Consider the following 23047-nt stretch of genomic DNA (forward strand, 5'->3'; position numbering starts at 1 on the left):
TGACTCACCTACCATACTGAGTGGAGAGGAGTTTAGTTTTGTGCTAGCCCAGCATATGCAGTACTGGCGTGCTTGCCTGAGACCATCCTGTTGTTTCCAGCAGTTCCAGGAGTGGCCATTTCCCAGTACTCTGGTGTGCCCCTAGGCTTTAACTTCCTTTCTGGAAATCACACTATAATTTATTCAGAAGCATATTTCCTGGAAATCATTGGAATGGCCTTTGGCAAAACTTTATCTGAGCTTGGAGCATGGCAGCAATACCTGGGCACTTTAATCAAAACACCAAGGTCAGCAAGATGTAAAGAATGGCTTGTGGACAGGTATAGAGAAGGCAGCTTGGCCAAATAAATAATTACTGGGGGAAGGGAAATTATACAGTTGGAGCACTTTCTTTGATGAGCACTCTACACGTTGAAACAGTTTAGTATCTGCTCTACAGTCAGCTTGGCTGTGGGTTTGACTGGCCCTTGATCTTGGGTGTTCTTTAAACTGTTTATGTGAATGGGAATCACAGGAGGGAGGATCTTGTTAAAATGAAGTTTCTGATTCAGTAGATCGTGATGGGGCTGAGACTCTGCATCGCTTGCCAACTTGCGGGCAAGCCGATGTGGATGCAGGCAGTGCATGGGACGCCATCTGAGGATGAAGGACGTAACACTTCCAGGTTTGGATTGTCTCACTTATAAAGTGGGACATGAGTGCCTTCCTCCTAGGATCGTGGAGAGAATTAAATAAGAATGTAAAAAACTTAGAAGAGAGCACCTGCTGCAGAGTTAGCACGCGATAAACTGCTTTTTTTGAAAAAACGGGGGCAATGAAAGCATCACCTTGAAGATTATGTGAGGCTATGAAGGTCAAGTGCTCCACGTGAGGCCCGATGCATAGAAAGCATTGGCTGTGGATTTCCTTTGTGCCCAGCCTTGGTGTGTTTTCTCATTTAGTTCCTCTCACTCTCTGAGGTGGGTACTAATATCCTGCCCTCTTAGCACATGTGCAAACCAAGACCTAGCTGAGGAAAGTTGCAGAAGACCACAAGTTTACTAAGTGGCAGAGCTGGGGTTTATACCCAGATCATCTGGCCCCAAATTCTGTGAACTTAGTCACCAGTTGTAATTGTTACTGTTACTTGTATTGTCTTATTAAGTCCTCATGACCAAGGTGGGTTTTAATACCCATTTTATAGGACAGAAAACAAGGGACCTCAGTAAACTTATGTAATGTCATATATACAATCTCTACCTCTTTCTCACATATGTGGCACATAGGTCAGGACTGGGGTCTTCCTCTTCTTGCCACAGACCCTTGTGTTTTTCATGAGGGTCTCTGGCAATAGCTGAACAGCTATTCACTGTGCTTCGCACACCATGGGGGCGATTGGGAGACGCCCACCTTTCTCACCATGGGACTTCGTGCCACGTTACTTGCACTTTTACTTCCTGCCCCCTGAACTCAGCAGAAAGAAAGCACAGAGTGGAACTTTGCTGGGCTGCTTTTGGAAAAGCTAGTGACCCCTGGTATAACTGATCCATGTCAGGCATTCACGGGCAATGGCATGGATGGAGGAAGGTAGCACGATTCTAGAGAGCTGGAAGCAATGGGGAGAAGGCTATTGAGATCGTGTTAGGCTTGTTTCTTTGGAACACGGACTCTGAGAGGGAGATTGCATACAGGAAGTTTGGCGGTGAGCCCTTAGTGTCCACACCAGTGGTGAACTGAGGAAGTAAATTCTGGCAGAGGGAAGAGTTGAATTGAGATGCAGAGACCTCAGGTGACCCCATAGACATATCTAGCACTGGGGTGGCCCTTCAGAGCCATAGGATGGGCCTTCCCACTCCCACATGACTGGTCACTGCGTGCAGATCGGCCCTGGGGCAGGGCATGTGACTGTGGGCGGGGGAGGGTGGTGCTGTCCAGCTGAGGGCAGTCTGGCCAGTCAGTGGAGGGTTGTGAGCCACCACCTCCCCAGCATCCAGGGGCACCAGTGACTCCACTCTGAAGGGGGAGCTGGGCCTCACACCACAGCACCGACTCATATAGCACATCATGTGGGCTATCCGGTGCTGAGCTTGGCAGCATTATAAAAACAGCTATAACCTTGCTTTAAGAAAAAAATGACCTCATAGGCAAATGCAAAATCTGTTTGGGAAATGATAATGATTTCCCTAATGATGGCAACTAACCAAGGAGGCCCCACGCTCCTGCCCAGCCCTAAGAGTCTTCAAGCTCAATTACGGGGTGAGAATAGAAAATAATGCAAAAGAGCCAAGGAGGTCTTGTGCATGCAAATTGTCAGCACAAAGTATTTCAGCCATTTCGGTCTCATCTGGGTTTTCTCTTTTCAACTTATATCAAATACACTTGGGTACACTCACACACACACACACACACACACACACACACACACACTCAGTTAACCTTGGATAGGGCTTCCTTTTAGAAACATTAAAAGCTCCTGAATTAACTCCAATAACATCCCCCTAGACCATCTTTGAAAGGAACAGATGAATGAGTTTGACGGAAAACTTTTGCTTGAAATTTTCCCCTTTCTCAGATTACATAAATTTGAAGGGAAAGTCTGCCAAGTGTTCAATGATGCTCTGCATGGTGGCTTCTGGCAGGGACACTCTGTACCAGCAGCTGAAACGAATGTTTTCCTGAAACACTGACTTATCATTCTTTATCACTTGCTCTGTCCCCCTCTTTCCTGTGCCACAGCCTTCTAGATGACCTGGGTAGGGATAGAAAAAAAAAACCAAACTTTTCTAGAACCCTGAAAGATACTGCATGTTGAGCTTGGTTGCTGAGACTTCACTTGGCAGATCAGACCGCAGGGATGATGAACACATTGATATTGAAAGCCATCTTTTCAGGCCTAAGGTGGGTACTAGGGGGTCAGGTCCCCACACTAGAGTACCTGAACTTTTAGGGCAGTTGCTTTGTGTGAGGAAGTTTCTCTCTGGGCAGAATGTTTCACAAGAAGAATTGAGTCACATTATTCCCCTGCTGAAAACCCTTCTCTTGTGCTTAAGATGAATCCCAAGCCCTCTGGCTCGACCTGCCAAGTTCCAGAGAGCCACGCCCTGCCCTCCTTTCCCTACCTCATTTGGGGCATGCTCACCTCCAGTCTCTGTACTCTGCTATGTTGATGACACCCTGGAGGTCCCTCCCACATGAAGAGGACTTTCCAAATCCATGGCCTCCACCCCTGTTGCCTAGAATATTCTCCTAGCTCTGCAATGGCACATTTCTTCCACAGTTCAACCTTCAAGGTCATCTCTTCAGAAATGCTGTCCCTGACCATGACCTTCCAGTTATACTCTCGGTCTTCCTAGTGTGCTCTTGCTTGTCCTCACTGCCCTCGTCAACCAGAACTTGCAATTATTTATTTGCTTATTTCTTTATTATCTCTTTCCCACATTGGACCCTCCTTCCTGAAATGGCAGGGACATGGTCACCACTGTTCCCAGCGTCAGGCACACAGTCATTCTTTGGTAAATATTTGTCCCCTCACCCAGCGCTTAAGTCCTATGCTCTCTCTTTTATTAAATACTTAGAGATTTTAAAGGAAGGTTATATATATGTAGAAGTTATCTCAGAGATATAAGATGGATGAGATGTGTTTTTAGGCAGAGGACATTCTAACCCCCCCCCCCTTTTTTTTTTGCCACTGATGGCTCCTTCCTCCTTTTCTCATAGTGGTTTTGTTTCATGATTTACATGCAGTATATCGGGCACATTTTAAATGACTTTTACATATGTGCACATCCGTGGAGATCTAGATGGAATGTTTATAGCTTCCCTTGTGGGAAAGCTGGCAGGCGCACTCTCTCAGTCAATACCTTCCAGAAGGTAACCACTATTATCATTTCTATCAATAGATGCCAGTTTTGACTATTTCTTTACACCATGAATGGAGTCATACCTCATGAATTCTTTCACGTCTATCTTTTTTTGCTCAAAAAGTGTGATTTCGAGATCCATCCCTGTTACTCTGTATCTCAGCCATTGCTTTGTGTTATTCCTTTATGTGAATGTACCAGTTTATTTATTCATTCTACAGTTGAAGGACACTTGGGTTGTATCCAGTTACTGGCTCTTATAAGCAATGCTCTTGGGGACATTCCTGTACAGGTATTCTGGTAGACATGAGAACTCTAATCTGCTGGTTGCATGTCCTGGAGTGGAACTGCTTCCGGATAGGAGTGTGTGTGGCCTGCACAGATACTATCAGACAACGTTCCTACGTAGCAATATCAGTTTACTCCACCTTGCTCCGTATTGGCACCAGCACTTTATATTTTCCCATACTCGATTTTGGCCATTCTGATAGGTGTGTGGTATACCTCTTTGAGATTTTGATTTGCATTTCTCTGATGTAAAATGATGAATACTTTTTTGAATGCCTGTGGGTCAAATGGGTATTTCAGGTACGTGTGTGTATATGTGAATTGCCTGTGTAAGTGGAGTCCCAATTTAAGCATTTCGACCATTTTTAAAGGATGGATTGTCTGTCTCTTTCTTATTGACTTGTAGGAGTTTGTCATGTTTTGGATAGGAGTTATTTGACAACTATATTGCAAAGATCCTCTCTCATTTTGAGACTTTCCTTTTCACTCTCTTAATGGTATAATTTGATAAACAGATGCTGTTAATGAAATACAACGTACCCATTATGATAGTTTTTTTTTTGCATTCTCCATAACAAAATTTTTCTTACTTTGGGTCTCTAATGGTGTTTTAAACTAAAGAATAGTGTGGGAGCAATGTTTAAAGAGGGTCCTTGGGGGGCAGCCCGGGTGGCTCAGCAGTTTAGCGCCACCTTCAGCCTAGGGTGTGATCCTGGAGACCCAGTATCGAGTCCCACGTCGGGCTCCCTGCATGGAGCCTGCTTCTCTCTCTGTCTGTGTCTCGGCCTCTTTCTCTATTTCTCATGAATAAGTAAATAAAATCTTTAAAAAAAAACCGAGGGTCCTTGGGGCACCTGGGTGGCTCAGTGGTTGTGTGTCTGCTCAGGTAGTGATCCCGGGGTCCTGGGACTGAGTCCCACACTGGGGTCTCCACAGGGAGACTTCTCCCTCTGCCTGTGTCTCTGCCTCTCTCTGTGTGTCTCTTATGAATAAATAAAATCTTAATAAAAAAAAAAAAATAAAATAAATAAATAAATAAAGAGGGTCCTTTGTACATCTGAATGGGCCTCTCAGACCAAGATGGTTGAAGCATGAAAATGAAAGTTCCCCTTTTCAGAGCCCAACCCATCCCTTCAGGCCTTGCTCAAATTCCTGTTTCTTTGTGAGATGGCTGCCAACCAGCTTACCCCTTGGCTCCTTTCATAAGAGCTCAGCTAAGTCAATCTCATGTGTTGGTGACTTTTTGTAACGACTATCAGCTGAATTGCACTCTTCCACAATTACCACTCAAGAATAGTCAGCTCAGACAGACAACACACAAATTATGCTACGTGGACAAAGAGTCATTCACCAGGTATATTTGAAGCCTAAGCTCTTTGAGCTATACACGTGCACAAATGATTCAATTGGTGGAAACCTCCCCTTTCCCCTCCATATTTCAACTTTCAAACTGAAAATCGTGCTAAAGAGGTTTGCATAATGTGCGTCATGGAAATGCTGAGGCAACTCTGACTTTTCGCAGTGCAGGAGGCTCCGCTGACACCCTTCGAGGAGTCTTTCCCATGCCTGTCTGCTCTCCTCGGAAAAGTTCCTCTTTCCCCCCTCCCCAGACCCAACCTAATGAAAGAATCACTTGATCTGACACAGAGTCACATGGCAACTTCACAATAAATTTCACCAAGACCAACCACTTAGGTCATACACTCCACTGTGGTTTTATTTTGTGATGACAGCATGGTCATTTTAACTTTTGCTTAACTTGGCTGGAAATGACTGATGGTATCTGCTTCAAAACACTTAAAGAATTATTTCCGAATATTTGTTTCTCATCCAGCTGTCTTTAGAATCTGCATTCTGAAAATTCTGAGTAGCTTGAAAAGTCAAATGACCCGCAGAAGGCTGAGAAGAGACTCAGTACAAAATGGCTGATGGCTGCTGTTCTTTCTGTCTCAAGAACCCAGAAAATACTTCTTCCACTAGAGGGAAGCATTTCTCCACTAGACTAGCTTTCATTTGTGACTGAAAAACCAAAAACTTCCACAGCAAAGGAAAGTCAAAGCATTTGCTTATTATACACTCCTCAGATTTTATTTTTAAAAGGAGCCTTCATTTTTCTTATGGAAACTCAGGGTTTTACAAGCAATGCTGTCCTCAGTTTCACCTGTACTGTGTCCAGTACTATATTGCTATATTCACAGTAGAACGGACTTTAATTTCTGAGTGATCAGTCTGTTTTAAGTTTCTCATGAAACTAGCATACACCTTAGTCAAAAACCACAACAATCCTTCCATAAGTTGGCTGTGTTATTGTTCTCGTGTGTTTTTCTGAGGCTTGGGTAATGAAAGTATTTCCCCACTCCCTTGTAACTGGCATTTGCATTTAAAGTAATTCATCAATGTACAGGAGTAGATGAGGCCTTGCACATATAGCAGAAGGTAATGGTCTTATAGGTGTATTTTCTGTAATGCACTTCGGGCTACAGAAATAGAAATATCACATGTGACGAAAACAAATATTTTTGAGCAACATGGCCATTGCATGAGTAGGATTGGTATATGTTTGTTTATCTACCATCCTTTCCTTTTTCAAATCCTCAGTGGCCGCTATGTTCTGGAGATTCAGCTTCATCCAAGTTGTCTATGATGGACACTTGCATCTTCACTTTATTTAAAAACAAGTATTCTTGATAGCAAAGATGTTGGCTAATCATTTATATATTGGCATGAGAAGTTTTGTGCCCTTTCAAAATTCAGCATTATCCATAATAGAGTGTAATATTATCAGATTATCTGCATTAGTATATGAATGCATTCATAAGCAATGCACATATTATGTTTTTAAGCAGCTAATGGCTGAACAATCACTAAATAAAAAACATCCAGATTTTAAAAGCACAGCTGAAACATTTGTACAAATATACAAAGAGAAAAAAACAATCATTCAGACACCATGAAACTTTTGTAATAAATAGGTTTGTCTGAAATCGGTCTATATCACCCTGGACAAGCCTCCCCAGTGAGGCTGGGAAAGTACTATATGGAAGTGGTGTTCAAAATCTACTGAGGAATATCTTTGGGGCCAAGCTCAGTGTCACCTCCAGGAATTTTAACAGAGCTATGAAGTACTGACTCAAAATGGTGGATATACCCAGACGTGTTGAGCTGGATGGTGCTGATAATTTTTCTAGTCTAGATAGGACATGGCTGGATGCTGACAATCTGTGAATTATAGTATATCCTCGAATCATGAAAATAAATGCTGGTGATCATGCATGTCCTGGGAATGTCGGGATGCAGAGGACTGAGTGAGACCAGATAGGGATATCTCATGCAGTCAAAGTCAAGTTTACTTATGGTCCTACTTACGTGGCCAGGAAGAAACAACGCACACACGTCAGGACTGGGACTGAAACAGATCACAAACAACACGGGTGCTATTTGTTACTGGTGTCTCTGGCTTGGATCAGCATGAGAGAATGAAGATACAGGCTGTGCTGATTCTTTAATAAGAAAATACTACCTTTTTTTCCTAGAACCTTCTAAATAATGGATTACACTCGATGGGTATGATATGATCCGGAAACATATCACCTTTTCCTAGCCCTTTTGTCCGAGAGGCTTGATTACAAGGAAGGAGTCTCAAACAACCAAACACCCAGGGATTGAAAGGCAATTATTTTTTTTTCGACAAACAAACAACAGAGGGAAAAAAGCATGATAAAGAGGAGACAGATATTATTGTTGAGGCGGAGCAGTGAGCTCAGTTGGACACGGAGGGTGGCAGGCCAGGACGCCGGGTTTGGATGATTTTTGGCTTTGGGGAAGTCTTTGGATCCTCCTCTTCCTCTATGTCACTGTCACACACGTGCACGACGACACTTGGGGTGGACTCAGTCCCTGCATGGAGCTCATACTTCTCTCCTGAAAGGCAAGAAAAATGGGGGTGATAAAGGGGAAGGGAGCTCAAAGCAGATTCTTTGGCAATGTTTGTGCTGGAAGTAAGGCCATTTTACAGTGTCTCGGGAAACCCGGATCTTATCCAGGAATGGCATGGGGCATCACAAAATGGAAGGAGATTGCTCTGTTACTGTGTCCCTGCTCTACCACCTATCGATCATACAACCCTGCTCGGGCACTCACCCTCTCAGAGCCTCAGCATCCTCAACTGTAAACTTCAGTATGGTCATAACTACAGCCCACCGAATCGTGGTGATGACCGAGTGGGTCTGGCAGCTAGTTCTCGGTTTCTCTTCTGTTTCCCATCATCGTTGCTAATTGCTGAGTGACCTTGAGCCAATCGCTTTATTTTTTCACCTTCTTGACAGCACAGTCTCTAAAGCAAACTTTTATCGCAAGAGCTGTCACAGGATGGAATAAAGCGAGATCATCACTTGTCTGGGATTTGTGGTGGTTCCTGGGGGACAGGGTTAGATAGAGGACTGTCAAGGTGCCCTCAAGTTCTAAGAATCTATCCTTGATTGGCTCATCTTACAGCCAAATGGCTGTTAGGCGACTGGCTTCCTGTCTTTGTTTCGCTTCAGGAGGTATTACAAGAGCACAGCCCAGTGGCCACGTGCAGAAACAGGAAGTATCACAACATACCATGGGAAGCACCAGGGTGACAATGTATGTCAAGGACTATGGTACTAAATTGTAAGGAGAAAGTCATCCTGAAAGGCTTCCCAGGACAATTGACTTAGGTCTAAAGACAAGTAGAAAACCTCCAGGTGGTCAGGCAGGAGGAGGGGGCATCCTCCATCTGCATGTTTTTATTATTTTATTTTATTTTTTAAAGATTTTATTTATTCATGAGAGACACAGAGAGAGGCAGAGACATAGAGGGAGAAGCAGGCTCCTCGCAGAAAGCCTGATGTGAGACTCGATCCTGGGAGTATGGGATCACTCTCTGAACCGCTGAGCCACCCAGGCATCCCATCTGCATGCTTTTAACTTCTCAGCTTAACCGCTGACATACTCATCTTAATCTTCTCCTGACATCCCGCCCTTTGCTCTCCATCCTTCATGAATGGGGAAAATCTAAAAGTAATGTCTCCCAGACATCCTCCTGGTCAGCAGCTTTCCAGGTCTCACTAGATCAAGTCCTCTTAGACCAGGACAGAAGACCCAGCACAATCTTTTACCAGTTACAACAGCCACATCCTCTTACCTACTGATAAAGACATTTTCAACTTTAATGTTTGTGGGGAGGCTCTGCTCCTGGCCTCCGAAGGAGGCTATACATGAACATTTACCAAGGTCAAAATTACTGGGCAAAACGTCAAAGTATGGGCTGTATTTCTGCCCCAGCACACATTGTAAGTCGGCTTCATTAAGGAGGGCACACGATGAGATGAGCACTGGGTGTTATATGTTGGGAAACTAAATTTAAATAAAATTTTAAAAAATTAGCATGAAGAGGAAAGAAAACAAACAAAACCAAAAAGGAGCATTCCAAATATAAACATAAGAGAAACAACAGCAAAAAAACCCCCTCCCTGCTTCCCATAAGATTAAAGTCAGACAGCCTTGCACATACTAAAAACATAAGATAAAGTCTGTAACTGTCTGGAATGCCCTTTGTTGTGATGATTTGTAACTCTTTATGCAAAAACCACATATAACCCTACTCCAAATGTTCCTTCCCCGGAGCACTCTCTGCTTTGTAAAGATTGTGTATCCTGGGCAGCTGTCCTAACTTGGGCTCAAATAAAACTCTTTTCCTTTCCCTTTAAAATTTTAAAAAGGTTTGTTCAGTTTTGCCTTGACACTACCAACGCAGCAACTTTTACGTAGCATAGATAGGCTCACCTCGTTTGAGAGTTCCACTAAAACCTGCCTGCCTTCCAGAACAAAAGGTGGACACTACCCAATCCAGTAGGCTTGCCTCTTCTTTCTACTCCCCTTCCCCCAGTCTGTAGTGGAAAGTGCCCCTCCTGGACAGGCAAGGGAGCTGGTACTGTCATTTCTGGTGCTGGGGGGAGCATCCCTGGTGAAAGCAGCAAATGCTTACAAGGTATAGGTTTAAATTCTAGGTGCTGATAGTGTGGGGTGAGAGCACTGCTAATATCATGACAAGCTCTTCTAAGTGATGCTGGGAAGGATGGATGTGTTCAGAGTCAGCTATTGTTATGGGTTGAATTATGCCCCCTCTTCCAAAGATATGGAAGTCCTAACCTCCACCACCTGTGAATGTGACCTTATTTGGAAATAGGGACCCTAATCCAGAATGACTGGTGTCTTTATAAAAAGGGGAATTAGGATGAAGGCACTCATGTGGGGAGAATGCTGTGGTATGAACATTGGCGTTTTGCTGCCACAAGACCAGGAGCTACCAGAAACTGGGAGGGGGGGCCTGGAACAGATCCTTCCCTAGTGCCTTCAGAGGGAGTGAGGCCCTGCTGACACCTTGGTCATGAACTTGTAACTGCAGAACTTGAGTCAATAAATTTGTTTTTTTTTAAAGATTTATTTATTTATTTATTTATTTATTTTTATTTATTTATTTATGAGAGAAAGAGAGAGAGAAAGAGGGAGCGTGAGCGCATGGGCTGGGGGGGTAGAGGGAGGGGGAGAAGCAGGCTTCATGCTGAGTGCGGAGCCAGATAGGGGACTTGATCCCAAGACCCTGAGATCAGGACCTGAGCCAAAGTCAGATGCTGAACCAACTGAGCCACCCAGGAGCCCCTAAATTTTTTTTTGAAGATATTGTTTTTTAATGCTCTACTTTGTACTTTGCTTTGTGGCAGCCCTACCCAACTAATATAGTGAAGTGCTGCTAAGTGTATTCTCTTTCTGTTAAGAGCCAGAAAGAGAGGTCCAACACAGGTTGGACCGCCTCTGATCCTGGTGTGTAGAACAAAGGTTTTCCTGGGTGAGGGCAAGGGATATTTCATAAAAATGGAGTGTTTCAGCTCCAATATTTCCCTGGATATTGGCAGGAGCCAAGAGGGACAGAGTTAGCCAGAGAAATATGGCTCATAAAGACTCTGTAATTTGAAGTCTAGATTTGCTGAAACTGTAGGTAGAGAGAATTGTGTCAGCAAGTATGAAATCTTTGGCATAAATGGACCACTTTGGATTCAGGAGAGGACAGTGACAAAGTCAGGGGACATGGAGCAGAACCAGGAAAGAGACACCTGCCTGCGTCATCCGTGCTACGCTTTGTTTCCCTGCTGGGGAGCAGGAACTGATAGCAGGAACCTAAGACATGGCAATCCACCCCAAAGTCATTCTAAGGCCAATACTTAGAGCTGTGGTGCACCTATCGATGCTATTTACAGCTTAGCATTCTCCTTTAAAGTATTTTGCCATTTTTATCAAAATCTCGAGGTAAAAGGACCACTTCAGATGCTGCTAAGGAAAGGAATCGACATGAAACCAGCTCTTGCATCAAAGGCTCTGCTCTGGGCCACGGATGGGCAGACCTGGTTGGTGGCATCTTTAAGCAGCGCTTCCCAAACCTCTGACACCTTATTGGCGGTGCTTGTTAAGAACAGAATTTACTGGGGGCGCACCTGACAGGCTCACTCAGTTGAATGTCCAATTCTTGATTTCAGGTCAGGTCATGATCTCACTCAGGGTGGTGAGATTGAGCCCTGCATCAGGCTCCATGCTGGGCAGGGAGCCTGCTTGAAATTGTCTCTCTCTCTCCCTCTGCCCCACCCCTGATATAAATAAGTAAGTAAGTAAGTAAGTAAGTAAATAAATAAATAAATAAATAAATAAATAAATAAGAGTTTACTGGTATGAGGATGCAACCCTGCAAATTCTGACTTAGCGACATCTCCTTTGGTACCCAGCGCGCCCTCCCCTTGTTACCTTGTGTTTCTGGGCGGCCTGTATTACACGGGGTTGTGTGGCAGGCAGGAGGCTGTGATCCTGCTGGGGCGCTGGCATGCACCTAACGCGCCTCCTCCTTCCCACTGTTCTGCATTTCATGGTAAGTGATAAGGGTGCGGGTAGAGGACAGAAGATAGGGATGCTGAGGATGCACAAAGGAAAAGCAGCAAGGACTCCGCATCAGCGCTGCAGCCACCCCCTGCCCCCAGCCAGCAGCACGATTCCTCTGTGGTCTTCTTCTCATCTTTGCTTTTGGGAGAACAACGAGCCCCTTGAAGTTCCACAGCAAACAGTGACAAATTCATCCTATCCAGGGTTTCCAAAGGAAATTCCTCTTTCCTTCGGGAATGCTTTGCAATTCTGAATGAGAGACACCCTCCAACGGGAGAAAGGGAAAGGAAAGAGTACACCTAGGATGAGGTCATTCTTCTATCTGCGCACAGGATTTCTTCGAAGTTCTCCCAGTTGGGAGAAGAAGCATTTCTTCAAGAAACACTAATGCCTGCCAGAGTCCTGAGCTGTGTCCTGCTAGTTGTGACGCAGGGTGAGGTGGTGGCAGTCTCAGGATGACAGGAGACAACTTGCCATCCATCACCCAGTGAGTGTGGAGACTGTGGGGCCCAGGAGGTGAAGGGGTGGCAGCAGGGACCCCAGCCAGGGGGCTGACCAGACATCCTGCCTCTTTCCTTATTGTTGGCAAGAAGCTAGTTACTAGCTTTATATATGTTTATGTAAATATTTAAATATGTATATATTTATTTATGTCTAGGTTCACATAGTGGTAAATATACATAATGAAGCTAGCCCTTTAATTAAGCCATTTGTTTGTCCTGGCTTGGATAAAGAACATTCCCTTAGAGATACCTCTAGTTGCACTGTGTTTACGGATTCAAATCTGAGCGCTTCCCTTTCAGGCCAGGGGTACTGGGGGTACACTGAGGACGGGACAGGAAAGCCCAGGGCAATGTTCCGTGCGGGGCAACTTTCACATCAAGCACGTTGAGCTAACAGTCAGATGGCTCGGTAGTAGAGATATTTTATTGCTGTGATCCCATTAACTCTGACATTTCACTGTTCTATTTTTGGAAACTTTCTTACTATCAAAATCCAGTGAAGCTTAACAGCTGCTAAGAGCCCACAAAATAAAAAGAAATTGCTTTAGTGTTGCTGGATTGAATTTTTTTTTTTTTTTTTTGCCTCTCTTTCCCTTCTGGCTTCAGCTAATTCCTCTACCACGAGGCCTGACGTCAATGCTGTCACTCTGCATGGTGACCAACTGTGCTTGGCAGGGGACAAGGAGCTCAGGGTGGGCCAGTCCGGCCACACTACACTAGGCATGGCTGGGGTAGCATTTCTTTTTTTTGGGGGGGGGGGTAGCATTTCTTTGAAAGGACTAGTGTTGGGTCACCCGTTCATACTCCCAGTCCTCAAATCTGTATTCAAACTGTCCTTTCACCTGTGAGCAGAAAGGAGGGCCAAAAGCCCCCAGAGAGCATGCTGAGCAGGATTTTCCACCTACCCCTGTGAAATGAATTCCCAGCCAAGCAAATACAAAATCCTCTAGCACATGGCCAGAAGTTAAATTGTCATTCAGGCCTTTGGAAGTGACGCAGGTGTGGCCACTGTTCAAAATGAATGCCATGTCCTGTAGCCTCTTTTCCCGAATGGATGGAGACAGGTTGGTGACAAGGTCCCGATTCCTGCAAGTCTGGGGGAAGTGGAGGGGTCTACGGGCTGCTTCCTGGTCTCAGGTGGGAGAAGGTCACACCCTTGTTCTGAGCAGGGGCTGGTGGACGAGGTGATGTGGTTCTGGAACATTCACAGAGACAACCAGGTACCCCTGGCAGTTCTCCACCAGGCTGCCACCTTTAGCTATGGGCTAGGAGTTGGCCTCTTCTTGAATTCTCTCTAAAATAATCAGTGTGATTATGCAGTTTCTAAAAATCAGCATCATGAGATGTGTTAAGGGCGGGAGACGTTCCAAAGCTACATTTGCACATATTACGGCAGAGCTGAGACTGTTCAGATTCTTAATAAGAAAACTCTTGGGAGAGAAGGAAAGGGACACCCTTCTATGACTTGAGTGCTTCCTTGGGTGGTCCTTATGTGAACCCTGACAAGGAGATGGAACCCCCGTCCCAGAGGCTTGCAAGACCGCAGAGTTGAGCAGGCACGAGGCTAGGGTTTGCTTTATGCCTGCATTGCTGCCATTCCTTCCTGAAGATTCTCTCTCTGTAACATCAGGAGCTCTCCATTTCTGTCTGTCTGAGATGCTATGTCCTCAGCCAGCATCCGGCCTTGTATGGCAATCTCTCCGAAGATCTCCTACCCTTCTCCAAACTCACATATCCAAAGTAGAATTATTTATGTTCCCCATCAATCTATGTTTCCTTTCCAGCTATCACAGTTCTCTGGGAGGTTCCATTTTCTGGTGTCAGTCTGTAGAGCTGGTCATCAGAAGCTTCTCTGCCACTCATCCATAGTAGTTAATCCATTCCTGAGCATTACTCAATACTGCTCGGAACATTTTTCCATTTGCTCCCTCACTAGCCCCTGCTTGTAAGGCTCCCACTCACAGTTCACCTACTTCCACCCCGAGGACTCTCAGCTCATTTCTCCACCACAGGAACTAATCTTCCTGCCAGAATAAGTTTCCTAAAACACCATTTGGGGATGTCACCTCATCCCTCACTTAGTCACTTACCTCACTTACTAGCTATGTGACACTGAGGGGATACATCACATTCTATGCCTCAGTTTTCCTCATCAGCAAAGTGGGAATATGACACCCACATCACTGGATGCCACAGATAAAGAAATATTTGCCAGGGAGTTCAGAAAGCCTTCCTGAGATGCATGGCATGATTATTTAAGGTGACGTCGTGGTCATTGCTGCTGCCCAAAATAATCTCCTGTTTTCAATATGATGAACCCCTCTAGTCACACCACAAAGCAGTTAAAGAATTAAGCAGGTGAATAATCACCAAAAAGCTTCTACTCAGTGGGGTCACTGCTGTAAACAGCAAAAGGGGTGAATGGTGACATGCCAAGCCCCCAGTTCCAATGAACAGGGGAGTGTCGTAAATTCTGACCCTCAAGATGGAATGACCCTTACTGTCTTCACCCCAGCCGCCCCTTATTGGTAAGTTCATCTCTTTCCTCTCTCCTCACCTTCTCCATACTTGTGTTCCGATGAAAAAGAAAAGCTTAAGCTGGTTTAAATGAGATATATTTCTTTTTTGGAAAAACTTGTCTAGAATGCCTAATTATATCACCTTTCATATTATACCTTAGTTGTTTCATCTGGTGATGTCTTATATCCCACGCTGCTGAAATGGTGGTTTTGGTGATGGCTGCAGCTTCAGGTACAGAAAATTGCTTAATAAATATGTTACTGATTTATGAAAGGCACCAGCCTTGGTCGTTTATGACACACTTGTACAACGTCTAGTATGTACTCACACGTGAATTTCTCTTCTCGTGTTTAACTTGTGTAAGTTCTAGCTTTTCAGCTAAGCTGAAAACCAAGTCAAGGCAAGTACTTACTCCATTTTCTGGGTACCGGCAGCGCCAGGACACAGGAGGTGTCGTGGAAACGCTGCCATCTGCTTTACACATGGCATCAAGTGTCTACTGCTGAGCCCTTACTAAATGCCAGACACAGCTCTAAGCACTTCACGTACGTAAATGGGATATTTAATGATGACAACAGCTCTGTACTATGGGTGGCATCCTGTCTACTTTATGCAGGAGGAAATGGAGATCACAGAGGATGTAAATGGCAGAGCCAGGATTCAAACTCAGGCCTGTCTGACCTCAGAGAACATGCTCACAATCACTCTCTGGCACCGCCCGGCTTGACTCCCACGTCTGACAAGAGACACTGCTGAAAGGGAGTGGAGTTTGATTTTTACTTTTTTTTTTTTTTTTTGATTTTTACTTTTAATACATCCTTAAGGCAACTTATATCTTAGTGAATACTTGTCCTCTTGCTAAAGAGGAACTATTTACTCCTCCTGTATCTTGCCTTTTTTTGTTCTGGCCTATTGGTCATTATTTTTAGGCATGGTCTCCTTGACAATAAATCGTCTCAACAGATAACACTTATTCAGTTATGACAAGAAAAGGACTGTATCTTATAAATTGATTTGACTTATATCTCTTATGGTGGCTTTGGACTCTGGCAAAAAAGTCTTCTATGTTTCCTTCTGGCTTTAACTTTATCATCTCTCATATTAAAGGTGAATTCTCAGTAAGAAAGTTAGCGTCTCAGCTGATTGGCTGTGTTTCACAATGAAGGTCATACTATTTCTTGCTAAACATTCCTCTTCAATACCTAACCAGTCTCTCATGGAGGACTGTCCCTACCGTGTTCCCTTCCCTCAGATCTGGACAGGCCTTTCTCACTGCCTCGACTAATACACTGGGGCAGAAGTAACCAGTGTGGATTCTGAATTAGGTCACAAAAACACCACACTTCTACCTTGCTCTGGCCAGATGCGTGTGTCCAGAACCTTGCCTCCATGTTGTAAGGGAGTCCAGGCAGCCCATGAAGAGGCTCACATGGAGAGGAACCAGGGTCCCTGACCTACAACCCGTCTGAGCTTCCAGCCAACATTCACACCGACGCTCCAGGCATGTGAGTAAGCCACCTCAAAAGTTGACTTGCAGGTCCCTGGCTGAGCTATCCCAGCAATGTGCCTGGAGCAGAGATGAGCTGTCCCCCTGAGCCCTGCCTAAATAGAAGATGTGTGAGCAAAATAAATGATTGCTGTTGTTCCAATGCCTTCATTTTGGGACAGTTTGTGGCAATTGATAAGTTATGGGTCATACAAGTTCTTTTTGTTCAGAGTAAGCAGAGCCACTCTGAGTGGAAATTAATTGCTTATGCACTATTCTCTTTTCTCTGCTCAAGTGCTACATTGGACTAGATACCACACCTTCTGTCCTTCCTTCCTTGTGGATGAAGCTCCCTCTACTAACATGCCACTTGGGACCTCTCTCTCTTTTAGGCTGCTTTCTCCTATGGAAGCAGAGTGACAGCACTGGGGAAAAGAACTGAAACTGCTCAGCTCTCCCTCTCCACTTTGATCTTTGGGCATCCCTTCCTGCAAAGGGTCAGTGCCCTGCTCCACACTTGTCCATGTACTAAGGCCAGCAGCGCAGGAGAGCCCACCCCATATGGGGCCGTTTGCAGCAGGCATGGGGAGTTGAACTGCTCTGTCTGGCTCCAGATTTCAGCATTGGGAAGCCCTGGATAGAGCTCAACTCAGCTACACCCTCGGCTTCAGCACTGCCTGGCATTCATTTCCTATCCTATTCCTATCTAACCCTCAATGAGGTCTAAACCGAATAGGGAAAAAGGCATCCGTTATTAATCTGCACTGAATTTTAAGAGTGGATGATGGCTTATGAAGGCAAGCGCTAAGAACATTTCCAACAGGACCCTTGACCACAGAACCATGCTGGATTGCGTGCCATACACTAAACTTTGATTTAAATTAAGAGCCCTCTATATTTGAGTAAGATGAAGAAGGGAGAGTACAATATTAAAACAGTTTTAAAAAAATAGAACAGTTTCAGGCTTCTCATAGTTAGAAGGCATTGCAGACCCCTTTTTTCTTGTGAATGTGCTACTTTCAAGAGGAATTAGGGAGCATCCATCCTGATCTATGGAACAAGTAATATGGAATTTCAATGTGTTCGTTTTACTGAGCATGCTGCCTATTGGTGGGATTGAAAATAGGGTCTGAGGGGAGAGTTCAACAGAATTGGAAATGTGCTTGAAAGGTGCTCACACTTAGATTTCCTTTCCTTTCATGTACTAGGTTTAGGACTTAAACGTGGCAGGGTAGGGAAGGCAAACAAGGCTGCCGAGCCCCACTTTATCACGTCATTGTCAACCACAGAGACAGAGGGGCCTGGCACCGATGTAGCTCTCAGAGGACAGAGATGGGGGCCACCTGCAGGAAGCAGGGGTGCAGTGATCTGCACTTCCTTTCTTCCTCCCAGATACTGGCTCGTGTCTGAAGTCACCATGTCTTTTAACCCTCTCTCAATCCTGGCAGAGCTAATGCTGGTTTGCTTTCAGGCCAAAAGTATTCCCCAAGAGGAGGAGGAGTTCTAGTGGAAAACATCAGGAAGTTTCCAAAAGCTGTACCACTCTCCCCCAATGCATGATTTAACAGTATTTTTAGGTTTCTACCAGCTATCTCATCTTCCACTATGGTTTCAAAGGTAAGGAAAGAGTGTGCGTGTGTGTGTGCATCTGTAAGGGGGAGGGGAGCTGGTGACAATTCAGTGGACTGCTCCCCCCTCTCACCCTCTTCTGTCTACTTCACGCTGGTACCTCTGACCTCTTCTAGGCACTCCTTGCCTCTATGTTTTTCCTGTATTTGAGAACCACCTGATAAACAGTGCAAAAGTGTAATTAGTATGTTCTCAACCAAGGGTGCTGAGTTCCCAGTGGTGTCTGGGAATACAATAGGGACTTTTTTTTTAATTTTAATTTTTTGATTTTCACAGGGACTGCATTGCGTGTGGATACTGGCATTTAGTAGGTGATGCTCAAAGATGCTAAATGGACTGCAATGTGTAGGACTGTCAGTTCCAAAATATCACAGCTTTCACACTGAGAAACATTGAGCTAAGAGCTTAATGTAGACACACTTACATTTTAATAAAAGACTAAGATGTGGTTTAAAAATCAAGTGACAAAAAATAGGTAACACAAACTGAGCATTCACTGAGTCCTGCGTTGGACATATAGATTCATATGGGTTATCTCGTTTGAATCCTGCAACAATATGATTTTACTATTTTACTGTTGTGGAGGCACAGAGGGATTAAGAAAGTTTATCCAGGTCACACAGCCAAAAAAAGGTGGTTCTGGATTCAAACTCACATCCCGAGTTTTAGTAATCATCGTACAGTAAGAGAAATATCTTTCTTCATTTTGGAGCCTCACCAGCAGCTACAAAATAAAGGAGGAGGTAACCCAGGGCAGAAGGGCTTACTGGAGACTTGTAAAATCACAACTGTCTATTCACAAGGTCAATCTGGGAGTGGAGAAAGAACTGATTTCCTAAGTAGAAGTGGAAAGAGGATTCTCAATTAAAACCAATATTCTAGGGAGGAAGAAACATTCCAGAGAGAGAGATGTCCTTTGCAAATTGTTTCTCTCCAATGCCTTTGTGTTTCCATGAGCTCATCATATTTCATTTTGATCAGGCCCCAGAGAACAGTGCTGTGGGTGGTCTTGAGGATGGGGTCAAATCACTGAATGGCAACTCTGTCCCTTGTCCATCTTGGAGCAGCTGCTCCTGTGACAGAATGCTATCTAAGCTTGGGAGGTAAAGCGTATGAGGCAAGGCAGAGACCACCCCAAGCCCGTGTAAAGTTCAGAGAATGAGCTCACGTAAATAGCGACCAGCAGTGCCACAAAGGACAGACATATTGTTCTTGCTGGCTGGTAGACACTATTCCAAGTGCTTTCCATAACTTAATGCATATACTGGCTCAGAAAACATCTCTTAGAGGATGTCCTGCTAAACAATACTGCTCAGAGCAGAATGAGCATAGCATCCACCATGGATTTGGTAGTTCCTATGTGCTAGGCACTGGGCTGGGTACCTCAAGTATATTAACCATGACATTGCAAAATGTCAAAAATCATCCTTTAAAAAAAAAGAGGTGCAGAGAAGTGAAGTAAATTGCTGAAGGTCACCTCAAACAAGTGGAGCTAGGACTCCAACTGAGGTATGCTGAGGCCAAAGCATGACCACCATATTGCCTCTGCCGTTGACAATTATGGTTGGTGTAGTGCAGGAAAAACATGAAGGTGGCGGCACACAGGCTTCTCTGCCTCAGCAGGTCTAATATGAGCTCATGTCAGGAAACTATTAGCCATATAAATGATGAGGGTTCTTCCTCCTTACCTCCCATCCTCAGTCCCGACCCACATCAAAAGAGGAAAACAGAAGAGCCCTTGGTAGAATGGAGTGGAAGGGGAGGGAGAGATGGGGGCATGGAAGAGAGGGAGAAGGAAACAGAATGCTTCTATGGTTTTGTTATAGGAGGTGTTCTATTTCAGTAAAAGAAAGTTTGTTTGCCTTTTGGGGGTATCCCTCTAAGACTGGATGAGGGGGGCCATGGATCTTTATTTCTTCCGCAGTCACTTAAGACCTAAAGTTCTTCACGGGGACAACCGATTGCCTGGGAACCTGAATTCATGTCTGAGACAAAGAAGTGGAACCCTACAGGGAACGTGTGGACAAGGGAGACTAGAGAAACCCTGGAGGGAGATGGAGAAAAGGAGCTCTCTGAAGCCTGTGAGGTGGTGCTCATCCAGAAGGGGACAGAAAAGTAGCAACATAAGGACAGAGAGAGAGACCTGCTTGGTCAGAGAGGCGTGAGGTTTTCCTCTCTGGAAATGACCATCCTATTTGACCTCTCCCGATAGTAGGGGCCTAGCTAAGGGCATAGCGCTGGGCATGGTCATGTGTCTTTTCTATTATTCAATCACGTGCATATTTTACCTATGAAAGAAGAAAGAAATATTTTATATTGCTACTCAACAGTGATTAAAAATAATTGTGGCGTATATGCTGAGAAAAAAAGCTTATTAAACATTTATTTTTCCCTAGGGAAAATTCTTAAATCATCAGTTTTTGTTTGTTTTTAAGTAGGCTCCCCAACCAGGGTGGAGCCCCACTCGGGGCTTGAACTCACAACCCTGAGATCAAAGAGTTGAGCTGAGATCAAGAGTCAGACTCTTAACCAGCCAACCCAACAGCCAACCCAGGTACCCCTCCAGAGAAAATTCTTCAAAAGGAGATGGAAAATTCTGAGCATGTGGTCTGGGATCACAAATCTACGTGCTTCGGATGGGGAATGATGGAAGAGATCACACAAACGGGAACACTGGAGCCTGATTATTTTATTTGCTTTTTATATTTGCGATCAGAAAACATCAGTTGTTGAACAAGAACTGAAGCTTATATAATAGTCATACCACACGCACCCAAAATATAGGTGTTCATCTATATTTAAAAAATGGAATTTTCTCTACCTTTGAATCAATGAGCCTGGAATAGAAACTGTTTCTTCCTTGTAAGTTACATGAATTAATGAAATCTATTTTCCATGAGGAGGAACTGCTGTACGCTAGGCAGCAAACCAGCAAAACTGCTCTACTATGGCATGTTTTGATGGAGAAGAATTTGGGGGAAAAAAAAAGGCTAAATATAGCAGATGTTCCCAACTTGAAACTTGGGCACCATTTTAAGCCCTCCTCTGCAGTTAACTAAAATTAAAATTGATCTCCCTAACAAGAGCTAAAAATAGCAGGAGGGAAGAAAAAGGAATCGACAATGACTTTTCATATCATTCCCTGCAGGCATTTTCAGTGACAATGAACATGACCTTCCAGAGCCATCCTAGAGAGCAGAATAAAGGCTGGCATTTCACACCCCACCTCTGATTTACCACCCATTTAGTACATTGTAACATCTTTGTGTTTCCATTTTTGCTGATTGGTATAGGTAAGCTGTCTTGCTGGGCTGGGTTTTTGTTCTTCCTATTTTGCTTTATATCTGAAAAGAACAGCACCATCCTCTTTTGGGAGTCAGGGATAATAGCTATAAAATAAACCAAAATAAATATTTGATTCATCCTCCACTTGGTCAAAGCCCATCTTGTTTTGTCCAGATGATGGGGAGATGACTGGCTTCCTTAAATTCGCCAGGAGAAGAATGTCAATGTGGAAGGCCTCCGTTTTATAGAGCTGGTAACTGTCCTTTAAAGAGCAGAAGGCAAACTCTGATCCCGGCGGTCCCACAAGGCGGTAGAGAGAAGCACTGAATGGGTCGTAAAGCCTGACGCGGTGCCTGTGTTTTAGGGCAGTGCCAGTAAGCACAGGAATAAAAGGTGGAGGAACATATTGTGTAGGTTGTTTTGCATTTTAACATTTTAAAACTTTCCTTTCACATCAATCTTGAATTTCTTCTACAGAAATTAATTTTGCGATTCCAGAGACCTCTCTGGCTGCCCAAACTCTTCACTCTCCGGGTGCTGGCTCCATCAGTTCTTTCTGCTTCTTGCCAGTGGTAGAGGAGCCTATTTTAACTTAGCAGCTGTGCATCCTTGGGCAAGTTACTTAACCACTCTGTGCCTCACAGGCCTCAGCTGCATATATGAGGAGAATAGTAATTCTTGTCTCAAAGATTCACTGTGAGCACTCGAGAAGGTAATATAGTAAGGTATCTAGAACACTACCTGGCACACTGTAAGCCCTATATATGTTTTTACCGTTGTTCCTATTTAGAAATTTTCCCCCTGGGGATCCCTGGGGGCTCAGTGGTTTAGCGCCTGCCTTTGGCCCGGGGTGTAATCCTGGAGTCCCAGGATCGGGTCCCGTGTCGGGCTCCCAGCATGGAGCCTGCTTCTCTCTCCTCCTCCTCCTCCTCTCTCTCTCTGTCTATCGTGAATAAATAAATAAATAAATAAATAAATAAATAAATCTTAAAAAAAAATTTCCCCCTAATTTTATCTATTTGACTTACTTTGGATCAAGAACAGAGCATACAGTCATGGGGACATAGAGAAGAATGTTTGAAATTGTACCTCTTCCATTTTCCTGGGTATAAACTTGTTCTCACTACAATCAGTAGAAGCAGACTTGCTCCTTCGGGGTTAGGGGGGTGGTCCCTGTGCCATCAGAGGTGTTACAACAACCTGTTAAGGATTTGCAAGGAATTCTACAGGCTTGGGTTTGATCATGGCTCCACTGTAACTGTGCTCTCTGTGCTTATTTCAAGAGCCTCTCCGGAAGTTCCAGGGAGCACGAGCTGCTCCTGTCTGGAAGAGGGTCATCAGTGCTCCTTTCCTAAAGAAAGGGAGCCCTGTTTTGCTCCTGCTTGTTGGAGCCTCCATGAAAGTGTCTTAGTAATGCACATCCTTGCCCTTTAGGGCTGGACACGTTAGCGTAGCCGTGAGCCAACTGCTTTGCAGAGGTGATCCTCACTCAGCCTGAGCCCCGTCTTGCTCTGGATCCCTGCCCCATGATGCTCTTTCTTCAGACT

At 44.5% G+C, this 23047-nt stretch overlaps 1 protein-coding gene across 4 annotated transcripts in view; it reads right to left on the minus strand.

Annotated features, from left to right (window-relative positions):
* Positions 1–5469: 5469 nt before the first annotated feature.
* RCAN2 (regulator of calcineurin 2) overlaps positions 5470–23047 on the minus strand; it is a 261047-nt gene continuing 243469 nt past the window's right edge. For all 4 annotated transcript variants that reach the window (XM_072733341.1, XM_072733353.1, XM_072733335.1 and 1 more), the window contains one exon: positions 5470–8048. In XM_072733341.1, the coding sequence (XP_072589442.1) occupies positions 7888–8048 (161 nt within the window). In that variant the 3' untranslated portion in view covers positions 5470–7887. The remainder of the gene's footprint in view (positions 8049–23047) is intronic.

This window comes from Vulpes vulpes, chromosome 1, assembly GCF_048418805.1.
Source record: "Vulpes vulpes isolate BD-2025 chromosome 1, VulVul3, whole genome shotgun sequence".
Taxonomy (NCBI): domain Eukaryota; kingdom Metazoa; phylum Chordata; class Mammalia; order Carnivora; family Canidae; genus Vulpes; species Vulpes vulpes.